The sequence below is a fragment of the Etheostoma spectabile genome, unplaced genomic scaffold (assembly GCF_008692095.1).
Source record: "Etheostoma spectabile isolate EspeVRDwgs_2016 unplaced genomic scaffold, UIUC_Espe_1.0 scaffold00000695, whole genome shotgun sequence".
Classification (NCBI taxonomy): domain Eukaryota; kingdom Metazoa; phylum Chordata; class Actinopteri; order Perciformes; family Percidae; genus Etheostoma; species Etheostoma spectabile.
This window is the reverse complement of record NW_022602632.1, coordinates 2,732-22,628: the sequence shown is the minus strand read 5'-3', so window position 1 is coordinate 22,628 and position 19,897 is coordinate 2,732. Positions and strand designations below refer to the sequence as shown.

The 19,897-nt window shown below is 38.7% G+C and overlaps 1 protein-coding gene across 1 annotated transcript; it reads right to left on the bottom strand.

Moving 5' to 3' along the window:
• Window positions 1–6,778: 6,778 nt before the first annotated feature.
• On the bottom strand, window positions 6,779–19,554 carry LOC116674563 (N-terminal EF-hand calcium-binding protein 1-like; the record flags this gene model as incomplete). Its single annotated transcript, XM_032506970.1, has 7 exons — window positions 6,779–7,881; window positions 11,080–11,171; window positions 11,682–11,759; window positions 12,213–12,325; window positions 16,334–16,386; window positions 18,081–18,159; window positions 19,378–19,554. Coding segments are annotated over 7 exons (621 nt in total), but the record flags the coding sequence as incomplete, so codon positions are not given.
• Between the last annotated feature and the right edge of the window lie 343 nt (window positions 19,555–19,897).

Sequence of the window (19,897 nt, the reverse complement as noted above, 5' to 3'; positions counted from 1 at the left end):
CAGTCCACAATTCCTCATCTATGGCATTATAAATTCTACAAAATAATCCCAAAGCATGACTATTTTTAGTCTGATGAGCATTTTGGTCTCACAGAGAGAACAAATACCAATAGTAACACCACATTGTGAATAAAATACTTTATTATCAGTAAAGTAAATGTAATAGTATTTTTAATCTGCAAAGAAACTAGTACCGGCAGCTGTCAAATAATGTATGCATGTTCCCATCTAAAATGTGGGGTAGAAATATTTAAACACAGTACAATAACCTTAAATTTGTGGTTAAGGGTTAAGTACAATACATGCGTGACTGTACTTGGTTAGAGACCACCACTGTAGGTATCGGCATAGTTCTTAATTGACGAAAGTACATCTTTTTAAAAGCTGCTGTCTTTTTAAGCAGCTTTGTTCCAGTTCAAAGCACAGGTCTTCAAAAAACATGATATTAGATCTAAAAATGAAAACATGACTCATCTGTTGTTTGTAGAGGTAATGTGTGTCGGCATGTATGCCAGAATTAGCATTGTTATTTGTTTCAGGGCCTGTCTAGCAAAATCGTGACGTCTGTGTTATCCTGAAGGTAAGATATTAAGTGGTTTCATGCTGTGGCTCGGATGTCATGGACACAGCAAAACTGCTTGCAGGTTTTTATCTTGTCATTAACATGGATCTGTATATGCAGGTGTTTTGCACTACACATGTTAGAAAGTATCCAGACTCTTTCCCCATAATGACATGAATGAAATGTCACATTGACATAATTATTAAAACCCTTGACACTGCAATCAAGCGATACAACCTCGAGCCTTTTAGATGCAATAGGCTTTACTCACCTGGATTTGTGGATTTTCTGCCAGGATTCTCCGCAGATCCTCTCATGTTCTGTCAGGTTGAATAGGGGCCGTCAATCGACAGCCATTTTCAGGTCTCTCCAGAGACGTTTGATTGGGTTCAAGTCTGGGCTCTGACTGATGGGCCACTTGAGGACTTGACCCTAAGTCCCTCCTGTGTTGTCTTGGCTGAAGAGAGGCTTCCAAGCTGTCATAAATCCCGGATAAGTGGATAGTTGCAGTAAAGGTTGTTCTTCTGGATGTTTCTCCCTTTTCCACACAGGATCTCTGGAGCTCTGCCAGATTCTTATAGGTTCTTGGTCACCTCTTTTGACAAGGCCATTCTCCCTCTGATTGCTCAGTTTGGCCGGGCAGCCATCTGAAGAGCCCTGCCTGGGCAAAACCTCTTTCATTTAGGAATTATGGAGACCACTGTGCTCTTGGTAAACCTTCAGTGAAGCAGAATTTTTCCTTCTCCCAGATCTGTGCCTTGACACAGTCCTGTCTCTGAGCTCTGCAGGCAGTTCTTTCCACCTCATGACTTGGATTTTGCTCTGATATGTATTGACAGCTGTGAGATCTTATGTGGACAGATGTGTGCCTTTTCACGGCCAATCAATTGAATTTACCAAAGAAGCACTTCAATCAAGGTGTGGAGACATCTCAAGGTGATCAATAAACATGGTAGGCTCCTGGGCTAATTTTGAAAGTAATAGCCGAGGGCTTCACACAGTAGCATGGCATAACTTTCTGAACTTTATGCATGCGTTGTGAAAGTTATACAGGCCTGAGTACGAGTATTGGACACTTCCTCTATTTACATTTGGAGTTGTAATACCTCTATATGTTGTGAGACTGTTTCCTGTGGATTTTTTTGTTACCATTTTAAGAATTGGTAGCTCTTGGCCCACAAGTCTCGGAATGGAGATAAACTCAGTGTGTGGTGAGGTACCCAACAGTCCTTTAATCAGTGCACAGTCGTGTACTGATTGTCGAGGGAGACTGGTTTGATGATGTGCCTACTGCAGTTTCTGTCCTGACTTCTTACTGGCAGCAGAGTGATGAAAGTCTACATTTAACAATGTCTGCAATGACCTTTAAAGATATGGCAGTTATATCACAAACACAAAAGTACAGTAAACCTTTCAAGTTTCTCTTGAATGCCTACTTTTTCTTAAAACGTGTTTTTACTTATCTGGTCCATATGTGAATCTTGAATGATGGATAGAAACATGCTGTTTTAAGGGATAGATTATTTTTTATTTTATGTGTATACGGTATATATGTTCTTGGGTCCTACAGCATTAAGTTAATATCTTCATTTATATTTATTGAAAACAGCTTGGCAACCAAAGTAAAATTTTAGACCTGATGGTGGCAGTAGATAACAAGTCAAGGGATTGCTAAAGTTCTTATAATAATCCTGAGGGGAACATTGATATCTGGACCAAATTCCATGGCAAAGATCCAACAGTTGTTGACAGATGACATCTCACTAAAAGCAAAACATGTGAACCACATGGTGGAGCTAGAGAACAAAGATCATCAAAATCCGTAGGATTTAGGATCTGGGGAGAATGAATCTCTGTACCAAATGTCATGGCAATCAATTGAATAGTTGTTAAATTATTATTTTCTCAAACTCTGTCGGCTTTAGCAACAACAACCAGAACCTCAGAGCTAACCAGCTACACGCTGAAAATGGCACAGTTTTAAGAAAATGAAAGTAAGGATAATTAAGGTTGACAACATTACGGTCTAAATGGCACACAAATCCAGTGCATTACACAAACAAACTCAAAAATGTAGCGATGTACAGGGAGCTAACATTGTGTCTGTCACCTCTGGTCGATATTTTATATTATTATGAATTATATGATGGTGTTGAAGGATCTGTCACAGTTTGTTATCGCAAAGAGACAAAAAGTTCACTTGAGCGGTATCTTACTCCCATGACAGACATTACATGACACTGAAAAACCCATTTTGATGATAAAACTGTTCTTCCCCATCTGTCTTTTTAACATCTTCACATCTCTCCTCACAGACAGTTTTATTACATGCTCTGTTCCTTTGTAAAATGTGCAAGTGGTTTTTGACATAACGCTTTTATGAACACTTAATGTACCTCAAGGACAGGAGTAACAGTAATTGATTTTGAGAATTCTTTTGAAGACTGCTGCTGCTGTGCTGGGCCTACATTGTAACAAAGACACTGCATAAAATGTAGCTCTTATGTTCTGCATAACAGGACAATGATCTATTTAATAATTGATACAGAAACATTTGCAAAAACCCAAGTCAGTGTAACAAGTCTTGAAGTAAAGAAGGACGAGTGACTCAGCCTTTGAGAGTCGAGTCGCCCTTTCATCATGTTACCTCCCACACAATCAAGTTTCCAGGGTGAAGGAAATGAACAAACTGAGGCATGAAATAGGACAACAGCTGTTCCTGTCTCACCTTTGGCCCACAGTCTTTGGGTTTCGGTGGAGATAAGTTGCACTTGAACACGTCAGACACGCAACAATAATTTATCATGTTGTGTACTAATGGTAATCTCAAGAACTTGCTCTTTTTATTTGCTGTTCTTTGACCTCACATATGGTTGTATAGTTGTGTCTGTGAGCTGAAACACTCTGACAGATCAGATTGTAAAATATCTTGTGCCATTGTGTTGACATTGTTCAATGTTTTCCGAAATCTTCTACATTCACAACTTTTATTCTTCCAACACAAACACAGACGGGAGACACAAGCATTTGACTTTGGATGCCTTCTGTGCTGTCTTCTACACGATAAAGTAAGGAGGAGGAAATGGCAATAGGGATGAATGAAACAGGACAACAGATGTTACTTGGTCACCTTTGCCGTAGCCCTGGGCTCCCTGAAGTGATGACCTGTGTTTGCCCACATCAGAGTCAAGGTCACCTGCATGAATAAAAAAGGCCTCTTTTGTTTAAACCTGCTGGAGAAAGGTGCACAGTGGTATTCCAATAACTGTAATAACTTAAATAAAAAATAATTTGCTATTCATCAGTGTCCCACAACCTTTTCCCTTATCAGAAAGGTACATTTCAAGACCAGAAAATGAATCATAGGAACATTTGATTTAATTAAAAGAAGTATTGAAATGTGCCATATTCAAAGTAATGCTCACATGAGGCATCTATCCAGCAAAAGAAGTCAATCAGTGCTTATGTTGTTTCAGTATCTCATTGGAATGTGCAACTGCAAGAAGAAATCTTCTGAGACTCCTGAGTTGTATTTTCAGAGAATATTGCATTCCACAGGGGTTTCACTATACACATCTCTTATCCAGCAGGAGCAGCAGCAACAACAACTGAATATCTATATTGTCTGCAAAATGAAACAGAGACTCAGTGAGTTAATCTCTGCTGTATCTCCAAGATATATAATAAATCAGTTAGAATAGCGCTCAAAAGGTTTTGTTAGAGACTCTGAGGTATTTACATTTAAAAGCACACTATTGATGCATTTAAATGTCACAATCCTTGAGATTTTTGTAAATTAAACAGCATTTTATTTAGTGATAGTCATTGTCAGTGGCAGGGTTCGCCATTCCCGCACCGGATTAAAATATACCTACTGTATGTATGAGGAATTCACAGGGAGCCTCTCCTTACTGAGTTTAGATCTTCTCATTGAAAGGAGTATTTCCCAAATGTATTCCTTTGACTTCAGAGGAACAGGTTTGAATGAACTGTGTTGAAACACTTGTGTTTTAATTGGGTTTTTTTTCTAGCCGCAGTTTATTTTGGGAGAACAGTTGGAAAGAGAAAAAGAAATACTGTATAATGTTTGTGATTTGTTTCTATCAAGAAACACATTTGTATCCTTTATCTGTCTGTGACATCTTCTGGAAATGTTCCTCAAAATTCAGATTTTTTTTGTTACCTATAATTTGATGTGGCATGGACCCTTCTCTCCAGGGTTGGTAATATATGGAGTGGTGGCACTTGTCCCTAAGTGTTCAACAGATGAGGAACAGGAGGTGTGGGTACACCTCCTTCCAGCCTCATCTACAGTCCAGATTGCCACAATATATTCATTTGGTTTTATCAGCAGACAGCCTGCCTGACAGGAGGCTGAAGATAGGGCTTCAATTTGCCAGTAATCATGCAATCAGATGTTGTACTGTATATATATATATATATATATATAAATATGTATGTATATACCGCAGTGCACTGTTGCTACATTTGTATTGCAGCATTGGAGAGAATAAATCCTGCATTTGTGTAATGGTGTAATTGCAGTGGCTCCTAACTTCTTGTCTGAGTTTTAAAACACCAGGTAATTTCTAGCATAGTAATCTAAAAACTCCTAGATATGCAACCTGGCAGCCTGTTCTCACAAAACACATGTTCAAAAAGCTACAAAATGATATGATTTTCACGTTGTTGTTTTTTTTTTTAACTGTGAGCACCACATTGACTGCTGCTGTTACAAAACCTTAAAGGCCGTTTTAGGTAGAATCAAAGGCGTAGCCCCGCAGACTCCTCTGCGTCTACGCACTTAAAAATGTGTGATTAAATGCGTTTAATTGTTGTTAACTATTTGAATCGTTTGACAGCACTAGTTCCAGTTAATCCTATAAAAGCCACCGGCCGGCTGTCACGTTAGACTGTGAAGCTTCTGAACTCCAACACAGTCGCACAAAATTTGCAATTAGCCATCAATTTTTTCATCAACGGCCCATGTGTGGGCTCTACATAGTTGATTTGTCGCATAAGTATCAGAAGTAAATTTAGTAAAGATATAGCAGACAAAAAATGTATAAAGTTTCCAGGTAAGTAAGTAAAATTTAACTTTCTTTTCGCACAACGCTCACTTTTTCTTATCTAAACTTAACCGCAATCTCCGCCAAAATGACCAGCAGCTGTGAGCTCGGGTAACTGAACCACCAACAATTGCTGACCTGACGGAGCCCCATGCGAAGCACCACCGACGGTGTCACAGAGCTCTGTAGCGGCTAAACACATCTACCAACTGCCGCTGCTACGGCGAGCTGTGACGGAGGTCTGCACCCACGTCACAAAGCTCTGAAGCAGCTTAAACAGTTAGCATCTGCCGCTCAGTAGCTGGTGTCTCGTGACCAGCTGGCTGTCTCCTAGTTTCCATATGATTTTGTACGTGTTAGTGTGCATAACTATTCGTGCGATATCATACATAACCCGTTCATGAGAATGGGTTGAACCTGGCGAAGCTAATACACGGGTCATAGTAGTCATAGTTGGGTCTGTAGGACTCAATAATTGTCCTGCATTCTGCTCATACAGGTAATCTTGGTCAGTGTCTAGTGTGATCCACAGAAACCTCAAATTAATTTTAAGTGCTGTCCTTATCTCAGTGTTTGGTCAAAGTATGAACAGAAATGGAGTTTTGATGGTAAAGAATTGAAAACCATTTCAGGCTAATATGTTTTGTTTTGTTGTTTATTGGATTATTTGGATTTCTAAACCTTACTTGAATTAAATCCAGACTCATCTGGTATATGCAATCACCTCAAATTCACTGGTGAATCCACTTAAAGAAGCATCAATTTAATATTGTTGGTATTGACATTGATTTAAATGACAATATGTAATGTGAAAGCAGTTGCTTGTGATGTACCCATTGAGAATAATCCAACTTGGACACTCTACTGAGCTTTTTAATCCTCTTTAAAATTGTTACATTTGTTTTGTTCCTTTCAAGTCTGAGAACAAAAAAGCCTGGAGAAACTTATTGTAAATTACCTCCTGACACCAGATGGCAGAGAGACAAGTTAGCAACTTCCTGCTGAAGAACACCAAACAAGCTATTCATCCAGACATACGTCTTGGGTGAAAATCAGTGCTAAAAAGACGAGTGATATAATAATTACATGATTCGTCACTGTGTGCACTATCAGAGATAACTATCTGTCAAAATGAAGATTCAGAGGCTTTTTCACCTGTCAAAACAATTAGTAGCTTTAATGATTTTATTACAGTTGCTTTTTAGTTTGTTTACAATTGGTGGGGTACAGGCTACATTACGAAACCAAGACACAACAGAAATATGAATATATCCGTGTTCCATATGTACAGATGGAATACTCTACCATAACCAAAATAAATACATTATATACTGTCATTATAACTTAGTGATGCAATGAAATCTCACAAAGTGTTAATCCCTTTTAATACCCCCACTTTTTGAGACAAAGAGTGTGTCTCAGAGGAGATGTAACTAATATAAACTGACCACTAGTCTATACTGCAGATGTCAGGGCAGGTGTAGCTTTTTTATCAATAGCTTTCTTTTTTTTTTTACCTTCTGTGCACATGACAGTAGCTAATGAAAGAATAACAGTGCTACAGTATCATACAGCACGTGCAGCCAGGGTTAAAGGAACTATTACTGAAAGCTGTTGGCCACAGTCATCAGCATGCATGTTTAGGCTGCGGAAACCTTCATCTCTTCATCCTCTCTGCTGATTCTTCCTACTGTAATTGTATTCAAACAGTAAATAACTCATCAAAAGCACAATGACACTACTGGCATGGTAATTTTCATCTCGATTGGATGTGCTCTAGTAGCCTATACTAGGTTCTTTTTGATTGTTCTCCACTGGCATAATAAAAGGACAAACACTGCAGGAGAGAGGAGGCCGGGTAAGAGACAGGCTTTTGCATTGCAGAGAATCAGTCACTTTCAAGTCAGTATCGGCTATAGGGTGCAACTATCCCTTTTGATATAAGCGGCACAATAATAAGCTGTCGTAGACAGAGGAACATTAAAAGATGCTGCTGGAGAACGCTGTATGACGGCATTGTCTCTGTCTCCTGTTGCTTTCAAACACATGGATGCCTTTTAATTCGTCTGTGTGCGTGTGTGTTTGTCTGTGTGTGTGTGTGTATGTGTGTATGTGTGTGTGTGTTTGCGTGTTGCATGTGTGGGTGAGAGGTTTGATACACCAGTGTGTCTTTGTCCGTGTGACAGTGTAGGCAGGAGATGTGACATTCTGGATTCACTTGCTAGTTGTTAGTCATAATCCACCAGGAAGCTGAGGAACCACATACAGAGAAAAAATAGTTAGGTCACCCCACACCAATCTACCGTGTAACTCGATTTAGGACTCCTGAGGGAAACGTCAGGGTACATTTAAAATAGTTCATGTAATTTACATTTTATTAAGCTGTAACTTTTCAATTTGTCAGTTAAACATTTCCATTAGCGGACTGACGTGTACATGATTTTCATCATTTGGGGATGGTGGCAATTAAAACATTTAATCACAAAAAAAAATCACAGCTTTATAGACACAAGACATAGGATTGTGAAGTTGTGTGCACATTATTCCGCTGTTTTTTGTTTTTTTGTGATAGTCAAAGTGCTGCCAATACAGGGCAAATACAAAGCAAATGATTTTACAGTATGTACCATGGTGTCCATTCCAGCCCAAGCGTAGCACTTGTTCAAGCTGTGAACAGATTCTTAGTGGTAATCAGTGCAAAGCACCTTCTGGAAAAAATATAAAGGCTTCGTTGGGTGACTGTCCCAAACACACACACAATAATGGCCACTGCTTTGAGCAGCATAATATCGTACTTTATTTATTTTTCTATTCTTGACTCCAGAGTCGAATCCTTCCTGCGCTTCTGACGTGCACCTTGTAAACTATATCGTGCGTCTTTCTCCCAATCAGGGCATTTTATCCTCAGCAGCAAGTAACCTACTAATGATGTCTCTCGTGGACAAGAACGGGCAATGAAGCAAGCATCCCTCACGCCAGGTTGCAATCACTTAGGGCTGAAGTGATTCCTTGAATGGCTTGAGTAATTCAATTATTAAAAATCATTGACGCAAAGAGTTTAATCCATGAAACTATGTACCTGCTGTGTTTCAAATGGATACTTGTAAGTGTCACAAGTCTGGGATCATTTCAAGCTGAAACAAAAACTAAAACTGCCGCTACGCACCCACTTCACATAAATCAACATGATTGCTAGTTATGATCATAAACTGCATAAAATATGGACGTAGTATCCGTGACATCACCCAAAGGTTTCCGCAGAGCCAAAACAAAGCTTAATGTGGGCGACATTGGTGATATTTTGGCGATAACAGCAAAGGCAGGACCCACATTGGTTATGACCCGGTTAGTTGTTTATTTTAAGAGACCTATCTTATTTTCTCTTTTGTATATTTACTACAGCTCTTTAATAAAGCAAGGTAAAGTAAAGTATTTCTTATCCAATTACTTTGTTAATTGATGGAATATTTGGTACACTCGACTGCTAAAATCATCAATAGTTGCATCCCTACTATTGGTTGTCAATAACTCTAATCAAACCTTTTTTTTTTTTTAACTATTAAAGAAACACTCAATGCCAATGCAAGTACAGTAAACACTACAGTAAAACCACGTACGTGTGATTATTTCATTGTCACATTTTAGTTTCACTGTTTAATTTAATCGAATATTGACAATATACATTGAAAAATGTAACTTTTCCAGGCTTTTTGAACTAGTTATTGTAGATTTTTCAAAACAAGGTGAATTTTTTGCATTTACCTTAAATAAGCACTTAAAGACTAAAGGATGTTAGTGACTGGCCCTACTTTAGAATGTCTCTTCTCTGTCAGCTCCACAAATGCTATGCTAAATTGTCTAATTTACAAACACTAGTTGGGCTTTATGTGTTTGACGCAGGAGACAGTCAGCATGCATGCGAGTCACGGATGTGGAAGTTAACAACCCCGTACAGCACCTAGCAACGAGTGCAAACCGTGCAGCCCACACAGCTAAATCATCATCTGCAATGGACTTAAAAGAAACAGAAATAATTATTATACCACATCACTTTCTGAAGCATATTTAGAGGTGTGCAACAAAGGAATCAAATGTCGAGATGAGAGCAAAGAGTCGTTATTGATGCCTGGGCTGGAGTGTCAGTGATCCGTGCTACTCTGCCATGTGTTGGTCCTGCTGAGGGCTTGATGACGAGAATAAATATGTGTCAGGTGGAAGTCACATTACCAATAAGGTTGCCTGCTGGACTTATTTCCACACGCTCTAAAAGAAGGCAATGCACACATATCTGCAAAACATCAGAACCGGCTCACTGTCAACAGCCAGTGTGAGCAAAGTCCAGAGAGCATATCCCCATATGGGATATTTATTTACTCAGAAACGTTAAATATTTGTACAGTGAATGCCTTGATTTGAAAACATTTTCTACTTTCAGGCTCAATAACCAAATTCTCAAAGTGATTTATTGTCAGGAGGCCAAGAAATTCTGGACGCAGCCCCAATTTCTACAAATGAGGTGTCTTAGTACATCTGAACATATAAAATACCTGGATGTCCTACTGCATCCGGTCGGGTTTTGCTGTATGCTTTCTGGCTATTCTGACCCACTATTCCTTGCACAGCATATATAAAGGCAGATGCACTACATACTAAAATTAAATAACAAAAGGTATATGATTTGGAACTCAGCCTGGGATTTCTAGTGTTGACTGTTGATTGTTCTATTGTCCCACAATGCAATGCAATGAAGGAGCTACACACAGCTAAAAATTTAAGATGGTGGTAGATGGTATTGAAACAGATTTAGAAAGATTTTTGGCAAATTCTACCATTTCCTGTTAGTAAAACATGGTTAAACATTTTGCAGCATGGCCCAAGATGTCAAAAGAATTGCAATGTGTGGTGAATGTAAGCAGATCCCTGATATGGATACTTCTGGCTACCATTTACAATTCCATTATATAGCATGGCTATTTTTCTAACTGTATTCCTCAAAAGACTTGGAATTGTTGTTGACACAGGGGAGTCTGTCAGCAGGCAAAAGACAGATCCGAGAGGCAATGAGCAGAATGTATAGCATCTTCTCAGCACCCAAGGAGTTTGGGTCTAATATGCCATCACTGTGCCAAAACTGGATGTGTGTTATACGAACACACCAATCGTTATGTCATAATGTCTGAGGTCTTCATCGTTTCCAACGTACAAATATCAGGATATTTTTCTACCTCTACACATGTAAAGGAGATAAATGAGGTAAAGGAAAATCCGACATAAACACACGAAATGGCACAAAACAATAAAGTAAAAGTAAATGTTACACAAACTGTATTTTGCAACTATGTGTCACTGAAAGTCCAACTTGCACAATTTTGGAAGTTTGAATATATCTTACATGTGTTTATCTCACACTGAGACAGATGTGAACGCAGACACAAATAATATACAAACCTGGGAGCAACATGGTAGAAACTACTTCAGCATCCTCCAGCATGTCAATGACACAGCGCTGAAAGTCTTTACTGCTGTTGGACTGCAGGTAGCTATAGAGACAGAAAGAAAGGTGCAAAATACAAGTGAAAAGAAAAAAAAAAAAAGTTTAGAGGAAATCAGAGTTGAGCATCATCTTTAGCAAAGTGCATTTAAAAAAACAGTTAGTCAATGGAGATTTAAATGAGATATTTAATATTAAGTGTTGGTGTCTATTGTATGTTGACACAGGAGGCAGTCAAAACTGTAAAACTGTTAAAATGTAACTGTAAATGTTAATACTGGTTGGTGAAAAAACTTTTTTTTAAATCACATTTTTATCAAACATAACAGGTCTGTGCGGATTAATATATATTCATTGATTTGCTTACTCCACGGATTGGCTTAAACCAATGTACCCGTGTGTGTCTGCGTATGTGTGTGCTGACTGAGAGATGGGCCATCTGCTCATCTTCACTGGTGGGGAACATTTTCATCAAACAGTTAAGAGTGCCAAACAGTCTGCCAATATCTGACACAGACACACACACACACACACACACACACACACACAAAATACTGACCTCATCCAGGAGATGCGGTCTTGCCAGAACTCATACATTATGTAACTCAACTTTCCCGGGAGCTTCTGAACGGACACACTGTCATCAGGATAAAGAAGAAAAGTAGAGTGGGACAAGAAGAGGATACTAAATTTCTGTAAATGTCAAATGTGGGAATCTTTTGAGACATGTCAGGCATAACTCGCGTGGAGCAAAGCTTCTTACAGGAAAGCAGATGGCGTTACAGTAAATTTGCCCTGATTTCTATACAATAAGTTAGTGACAGTGTCAACTTTGTGAAAGTATTTCTGTAAATGGGTTATTAATGTGAAACAATTTAATTCATTTTCTCACAATTTGGGGTCTCATAAAAACAAAAACATTATTAAAAATTTTTTTTCGTTGACAGTAGCTGTCTATCCGTTTTGGCATAGTTGGCACAATTCAAACCCCTGATTCACCTTTGCCTCAATATTCAAAAAACAACCTCAGCAGCAGAGTCTGACTCAATGTAGTCAGTATGTTACTTTTTCTGACAAGCAAGACACTCACTGCAGGTTGTCAGAGTGGGCTGCGGTGGCGTCAGTGTAGCTCTTCAGTACTTTTTGGAAGTTGTCAAGATCTTCATTGGTCACCGACATCTGCCTCTGAACAAGAAGGATGTTCTGTTGGCAAGGATACAAGAGAGAGGAACATTATGAGATGACTCACTGGCAGCCAAAGAAGTGTGTGTGTGTGTGTGTGTGTGTGTGTGTGTGGTGTGTGTGTGTGTGTGTGTGTGTGTGTGTGTATGTGTGTGTATGTGTGTGTGTGTGTGTGTGTGGTGTGTGTGTGTGTGTGTGTGTGTGTGTGTGTGTGTGTGTGTGTGTAGGCTCACATCACCCCCTGAGGTCCAGGTGTTTGTGTAGATATTATCAAGATACTTTTAAAGTGTTTGATGACAAACTGATTCTTCCTTCTTGAGGGCTCATATGTCACTACCACATGTTAGTGTTACATCTCTTGGCATTGTGCTCACTTAAGGCACTTTGACAGTACATTCAGTTTTGTTTGTCAATGAATCTGAAAACCAAGTGGAAACAGCTGCACACAGTAAGATGGAGGCACCAACTGCAAAGCAATCTAAGTGAAATGTAAGGACCCTTCGTAAATTCTAAGCTATGAAAAACACAGAAAAAATAGTACATTACACAATGCTGACACTACCTGCACTATCAGGTCTCATTTACACCGGAGTCACTGGGGTCATGTCCCCACCACTTTCTCGCTTTTGTCAACTTTTGAAATTTGTGAATGTGACAAATCTCCTGGGAGAAGACCTCCAGACCCCCTGCATAGTATGTGTATGTATAGTATAGTAAGTAAGTATAGTATGTATGTAATCTAATCTTTTGTATGGTTGACAAGGTTGTCCATTTTATGCAGCCTTATTTTTGTAGCTTGTTGTTGTAGGTTTGTGATTTTGATTGCCCTTTAATGGGTAATTATGCATTTTAATTATCTACTCTAATCTCATACCAATCCCCCCATTACATATAAAACCTTATGTCCTCATCACTTTTTGACAAAATGTTGTGCACTATAATAACTGTGTTGCCATGATATTCCATTTGTGTTATCAGGGCAGTTTGTCACTTTCTTTATATAATACACTGTGTACAGCAGGTTGATGTATGGATTCCTGAACTGGGCTGCCGGGCACAGGCCTAGGGGCCCAAATTGCCAAGGGCCCAGGTCACCTTCACCTGCAAAATGTCCCTTAAAGAGACCATGTTTACCATGAAGAAACACAAAATGACTACAAAGAGACACAGTATACTACATAGAGACACAAAGCGACCACAAAAAGACACAACATGACAACACAAAAGGGCTAACAACCACAGACAAAAGATACTACAAAAAATTACAAAGTGACACAAAATGACCACAGACACAAACCCCAGAGATATGTGTAACAACAACCGAAAGTGGCTTGTGTGAGTTCACTGGTGAAGACAACACTTTCAACTTATCAACTCAATGTGCCATGAAAATTTTCATATAACACCTGCTTTCCATATCAATCCATGGACCTCCTGACAGAGGAAAAGAAAGACACTTTGAAATTATAAAAATAAAAAATTAAAAAATAATTTAATCAATTGACAAGCAACATCAACCGCAACTAGCAGTGATACAGATTTGTGGTTGCATGTGCCATGTGGGTTAAGTTTTAAGATCTCCTGAGATTGTTCTTGCCACCTCAATAAAGGAGGAGGATGGATCTATTTCATGATGCTCATAGCATTAAAAATGAATTTGAAAAAAGCAATAACCCAGAGTCCTCGCTGTGAAGGTTGTCTTAAAAATAGTATGAATAAGAATGCACATTTTCAGAGTCCTGAGGAGCAAAGAAATTACATTCACCTCAATGTTATTGCAGTGGCATGCACATTACAGGTAATTAATCAAAACCTCAGCAAATCAAGTCAAACCATCTGCATGACCAGACTCCACGAAGGCAGGCAAGCCGGAAATATGTAGTTTGAGTCTTTGTGCTTTTTTTTCAAAATTGTTTGCTTTTTTACTGGGTTTCATTTTGGAAGATAACTCTAAAATCCTAAAGAAACAAAGAAAAACATTGCTCTTTCCACCAATTTCATTTCTTACACCAGAAACACTCAGACCCAAACTAAGACATTTTTTATTTACTCTCTCTTATTTTAATGTGAGCCTTGTGTACATAACTGACCCTTATCTGCTTCACGCTGCACTGATGTCTGTTATACATTGAGGCTTGTGATATATGGATTTTCCTAGCTGGAATGAGATAGATATAAGTAAAAAGTTCCCAAAAAACTCAGACTTTAGAAATGCTGGTACAGGAGGTTATAGTATCATTTGGATTGGGAAGGATACAGATGTTCTGCAGCTGAGTGCAGCTGAAAAATAGTTGAAGTGATATCTTGTCATCTTTTTTGGAAAATACTGTGACTACTAAGGGTGTCACAATCAGAAAGAGCAAAAAGAGGACTACCTTAAAGGTCCCATGACGTGGTGCTCTTTGGATACTTTTATATAGACCTTAGTGGTTCCCTAAAACCGTATCTGAAATCTCTTTTCCCAAATGTAGCCTTGGTGCAGAATTACAGCCACTAGAGCCAGTCCCACAATGAGCTTTCCTTAGTATGTGCCATTTCTGAGTCTGTAGCTTTTGAGGAGGAGAGAGTGAGGGGGCCTGGTGGAGGCTGGGGGTGTGGCCTTGACAAACTCCCACTTTGCTTGTTTAAAAGCCATGACGTTTCTCTCTCTCATGGGTGGGCCAAATTCTCTGGGTGGGCGAAGCAGAGATAGGGGTGGTAACCTTGCCCCTTATGAGGTCATAAGGGGCAAGATTCCAGCTCAGATCCCGTCTGAGCTTTCATTTTCTCAAAGGAAGCACAGGATACCCAGGGCTCCGTCTACTGCCACTTCTAACCACTGGGGGACCATACGCAGGCTGGGGGAACACATATTAACATTAAAAAACATCATAAAGTGAAATTTTCATAGCATGGGACATTGAATGGAGTTCAAGCACAAGTTAAATACATAGCTAGAGTGGAAAAATGGAATTGTTATGAATAATATTTTCATGTTTAGACAGTGCCACGGTGGCATTAACTCAATTATGTTTGTCCACTCCTTGTCTTTCATGTAGAGATATGCAAAATGAATTGAAATTAAAAAAGCTAAGTGTGGTTCCTTTAAAATGAACAAAATGGGAAAATATTGTTTTAGTCAGCAATTATCCACTAAAGTGAGACCTTAATTCACTTGATTTGCAGAGTGAGTCGAAATCAATGGAATCCAGCCACTGCATAGTCAAATAAAAAAAGAGTTGTTCTATGAACGTAATAACTCTGCTGTCCAGTAGCCTCAGGCAGAGGAGTGTCACATTTCAACATCACATTGCAGAAGCCTGACTATATACAGTAGTTCAACCTTGAGTGCTGGACTACTGTGAAATTCTGTAAATTGCTTGATTTATATGGACAAGAAATCTATGTAAACCAATCTCTGCTCCTGGTGTGTGTGTGTGTGTGTGTGTGTGTGTGTGTGTGTGTGTGTGTGTGTGTGGTGTGTGGTGTGTGGTGGCTTTGGAACATTAATGAACCTTTATAATGTCATCTTAAGATTTAGTATTGTAATGATCATGCTTTTAATATTTTGCTTTAATAACGTTCATAAAATGTTCATAACAGTCCATGTGGAGATCAAAAGAAGAGGAAAAAAATGGCCCAAATGCAATCTCTGATGACAATTAAGCTTAGGTTTTTTTATGTATTTGTCTACTTTGATATGCAGATGTTTTTGTATACAGTATGTAATAGCCAAATGTCATCTGGACATACAGTACAACACCTACAAAAGGTTTTGACAATAAAACGGACAATGAGGATGAGGAAGTCTTGGCCCACTGGCTACACAGAAACCCTTTAGAAATGTTTCCCCCAGAGGCTAAATCGTTATAATCACTAACTGTCAAGACAACAAATCATTCTACTTTAATCATGAAACTGCCCAATAAAAACAACCTGCCATAAAAACAAAATGTTTCCAAGAGGTATTTCTTTACTAGGTATTTTTAGAGGTATTTCTTTACTGTGGTCAGTGTTCCAGATACAGTTTTTATTCCAGTGCTGACTTACAGACTTGTACGTGCTGGCCAGTGTGTCCTCATCAGCGGCTCCAGCTTGGGACCCTGAAACAAGAAGACATCAAATATGAATATATGCAGAACATGATGTTGGCTCTAGTAAACACATGGGAAAAGAATGGTCAGTGATGCATGAGAAATGGACATTATTTACTTTATTCTTTAAGTAATTTTTTTAAGTAATTTATACACATTTATGAGCTTGAACTTGTGTTGCGTGCCATTCCAAAGCATTAGCTACTTTAAGAAAAGCCTTATTATCCAAGAAAGAAGTCACATGAAGACAAAAAGTACTGATGGATTGACCATATTTTTTTGCATGCAGTCATTTGCACCTTATGGGCAAATTGCACCAGTTTGCAGGCTGCGGGTCCAGATGGGGTACTGTACATAAAAGTAGGCAAAGGAAATTTACTAAGTTGTGAATGGCACTTGTTACTGTAATGTTTTTTTTTCTTCCTTTTGCTCTGCTCTGATATGATATCTAATGGGTTTGGGATTTGACATTTTTCAAAGGCCGTTGTGCAAAACAAATTCATGGAGCTATAAAGGTTACATTCATTCATTCAATAATGCCATTGTAATTTTAAAGAAAAACAAGTGGGGAAACATGTCATTCACCACACGTGATTATTTCACCAATATCCCTAGGCTATATGGTGTCCATAAATGTATGATGTTATGATAATGAAAGTACGTGTGCAGAAAACTCATTGTGTTGTATTTGAGAGAGAAAGGGAGCGAGATGGACAGACGGTGTGTGTGATAGTGGTGGCGGCGTTGAAGTGTGGGCATGGTTATTGCACTCAGAAAATTCTGCAGGTCATGAATTGCTTTGATATTGCACTCTGAGTCCCACTGGCTTGGCAAAAGTGAGGATTAGAGAGAGAAAAATGATTAGAGAGATTCGAAAGGAGAGAAAAAAAATGGACATCAAAACATGGCAATATCAGGAGTTAATGAAAAAAAAAACATAGAGAGAAGTGATGGAGCAGAAGGTGTGGCAGGAGAGAGGAAGGAGAATTTAAGACGTGGTAGCAAGGATGGTTATAGAATAAGAACAAGAAACAACAGGTTGACAGGTGACTGTGCTTTGTGTTTGATGGATACACAGATCCAGATCTGAACAATACCTCTTGGAAAAGCATTGTTTTTACATGCTTTGAATGCACCATTGCTGTTATTGATCAATACAAACACAACAAGACATGTTCTGAATTATACTGTCAGTGCAAAGTGGAACAGAAATGTACATCATTTGACATAATATATAGTTATAAGACCTAAGTGACTGAAAACACATTGTCCAAGCAGGTAGTTGTTTTCCAAATCATGGCTGACTCGATTCAAGCACTTAGTTGACTCCTTATCTCAGACATTATAGTGAAAAAACACATTGAACTATTCAAGTGAAATCCATGTGTCTGAAGTAATCTTGTAATTGTTAAAGCAGCCTTGCAGCCAGGTTTACAGCTATCACTATATGTGCACAACCTGCAGTTCTGTGTAGGCGACAGCACGACAAAAGCCCACACACAGCTTTTGTTATTTCCTATTAAATGTATTCCATTGCCTGCTCAACAAAGTTGATGGCTGCTACATCCTTTATTTGTATTAATGAGAATTTATGCATTCATATAATCTAGGGGGACAAAAGGGTCGAAATATTGCTGCTCTGTGCTCATATTTCCTTATCCCTCGAATTCCACCTAAATGATACAGAAGGAACAGTTTCATACCTGCACTCCAGTTTATCCAGCAGGGTCTGCAGCCTGTTGATTTGAGAGCACCAGTTCTCTCCCTCTTCCATGCATACACCTGAAGACAACACAATACTAAATCATCAGAATGACACACATATAAAATGTACATCTGTGTCCCAGTGTCATTGTGCATTCTACTTCCAACTGAATTTGAGTAAATGCAGTAGCAGTAGTACATACAGAAGTCTATGTTTTACAGTGTTGATGAATATTTAGAGTTGGAAGCCCGACTTAATTATTTGGTTAAAGATGTCAAGAAAAACTCAATAAGTTACTTCCACACAGATGGTGAATCAAGTTCCAACTCTTATTCCATATTAAAAAGCACATCTAACTTCTGATACAGTTGAATGACAAACTCAGGGTTCATATTTTTCCATGCAGGCTCAATATCTGGTTCAGTTTATCAATACTAGTGAAGCAAAACAAATTGTCTCAACATCAATTAATTGTCTCTAGAAAGTGTCAATATTTCTAGATTAAAAAGTCCTCAAAGGGAGCTTACAGCCATCTTAATTATGCACAATACTTGTAATGGCAGTGATGGAAATAATGTGTTCAGTGTACACCACTGAACACATTTTGATCAATGGATGACAATAAAAGGAAGTCAATTTATTATGTATTTGCTTTGGTGGCAATGTAAAATTAAGTATAGAGATGTTTAAAATGTTATTTTATAGTATGAGAAGATGATAAGAAATTCACTCTTAAAATAAGATAATTATCTAACACTTCTAAATCTAAGTTTTTTTATCTTGGTAAGAACCAAATAATTCTCAGTGCATACATTTAAGGACAAACCTGAGGCAGCTTATTACTTTGTGCCATGTAGCTTTATTGGTCTAAAAAGTGAATGTACAACTGAAATCACATTAGTCATCCTTATTGTAGTCAAAAATAATGTAAACGTCATTTCAAATGTGGGCGCAACATGTTTTCTGCATCATGATGAAAATGTGCACTGTAGATTATTTTGATTTAATCCCACATTAAAATCCCATTGCCATGCATTCTCAGCAGTACAGCAAATGTACTATTTACTCCTGTTGGAGGAATGTTTGCTAAAACTGCAATTGTCAGGAAATGTTTGCCATTTTTGGTAAATTTATGACAACGATTGCATCTTTAGTAGGAACTTAGGGGCCTGAGGTTGAGAGTAGGGAAATGAGAGAATATTGGCCATGTGTTAGGGGATACATTGGCCTTTTGTGTCATGGGATTTGTTTAGGTACTAAAATGATTTTTTAACATAATATGATATTCCTCTTACCGTGGTCAGGATGGTGGAGCAAGGATCTGATGGGGACATGCACAGGTTATTAGAGATCTTGCGACCACAGCGCTTGCCATTCCTCTGCACTGCTGTCAGCTCCGGTGCCTTTACCTCTCTCCTGCCATGACAGCGGTGGCGACCCAGGGATACAAACATCAGAAAGAAAGACAGCAACTGTCAGAGGGGTCCGGGAAAAAAACAAAACATGGCATATAGACATGGCAGACAGACCTACACTGGGGAATGAAATAGACGGAATGGTGTGAAACGGAGGACAGAGAGAAGATAGAGAGAGAGGATGTCAGAGAAAGGCAGAGAGAGGCAAAGAGCAATGTAAGGTATACATTAATAATTAATTTAAATCAGAACCTGAGACAGGTAAATGTGAGAGAGCAAGAGAGCTGGAGCTGACTGAAAACCAAAACCAAAGATAAAGAGCAAGTGTAGAGGTGAAAGCATTAAAGTAGTGATAGGCTAGATACACATCAGTGTTTATTAACCTGCAGGCTGGGTGTTA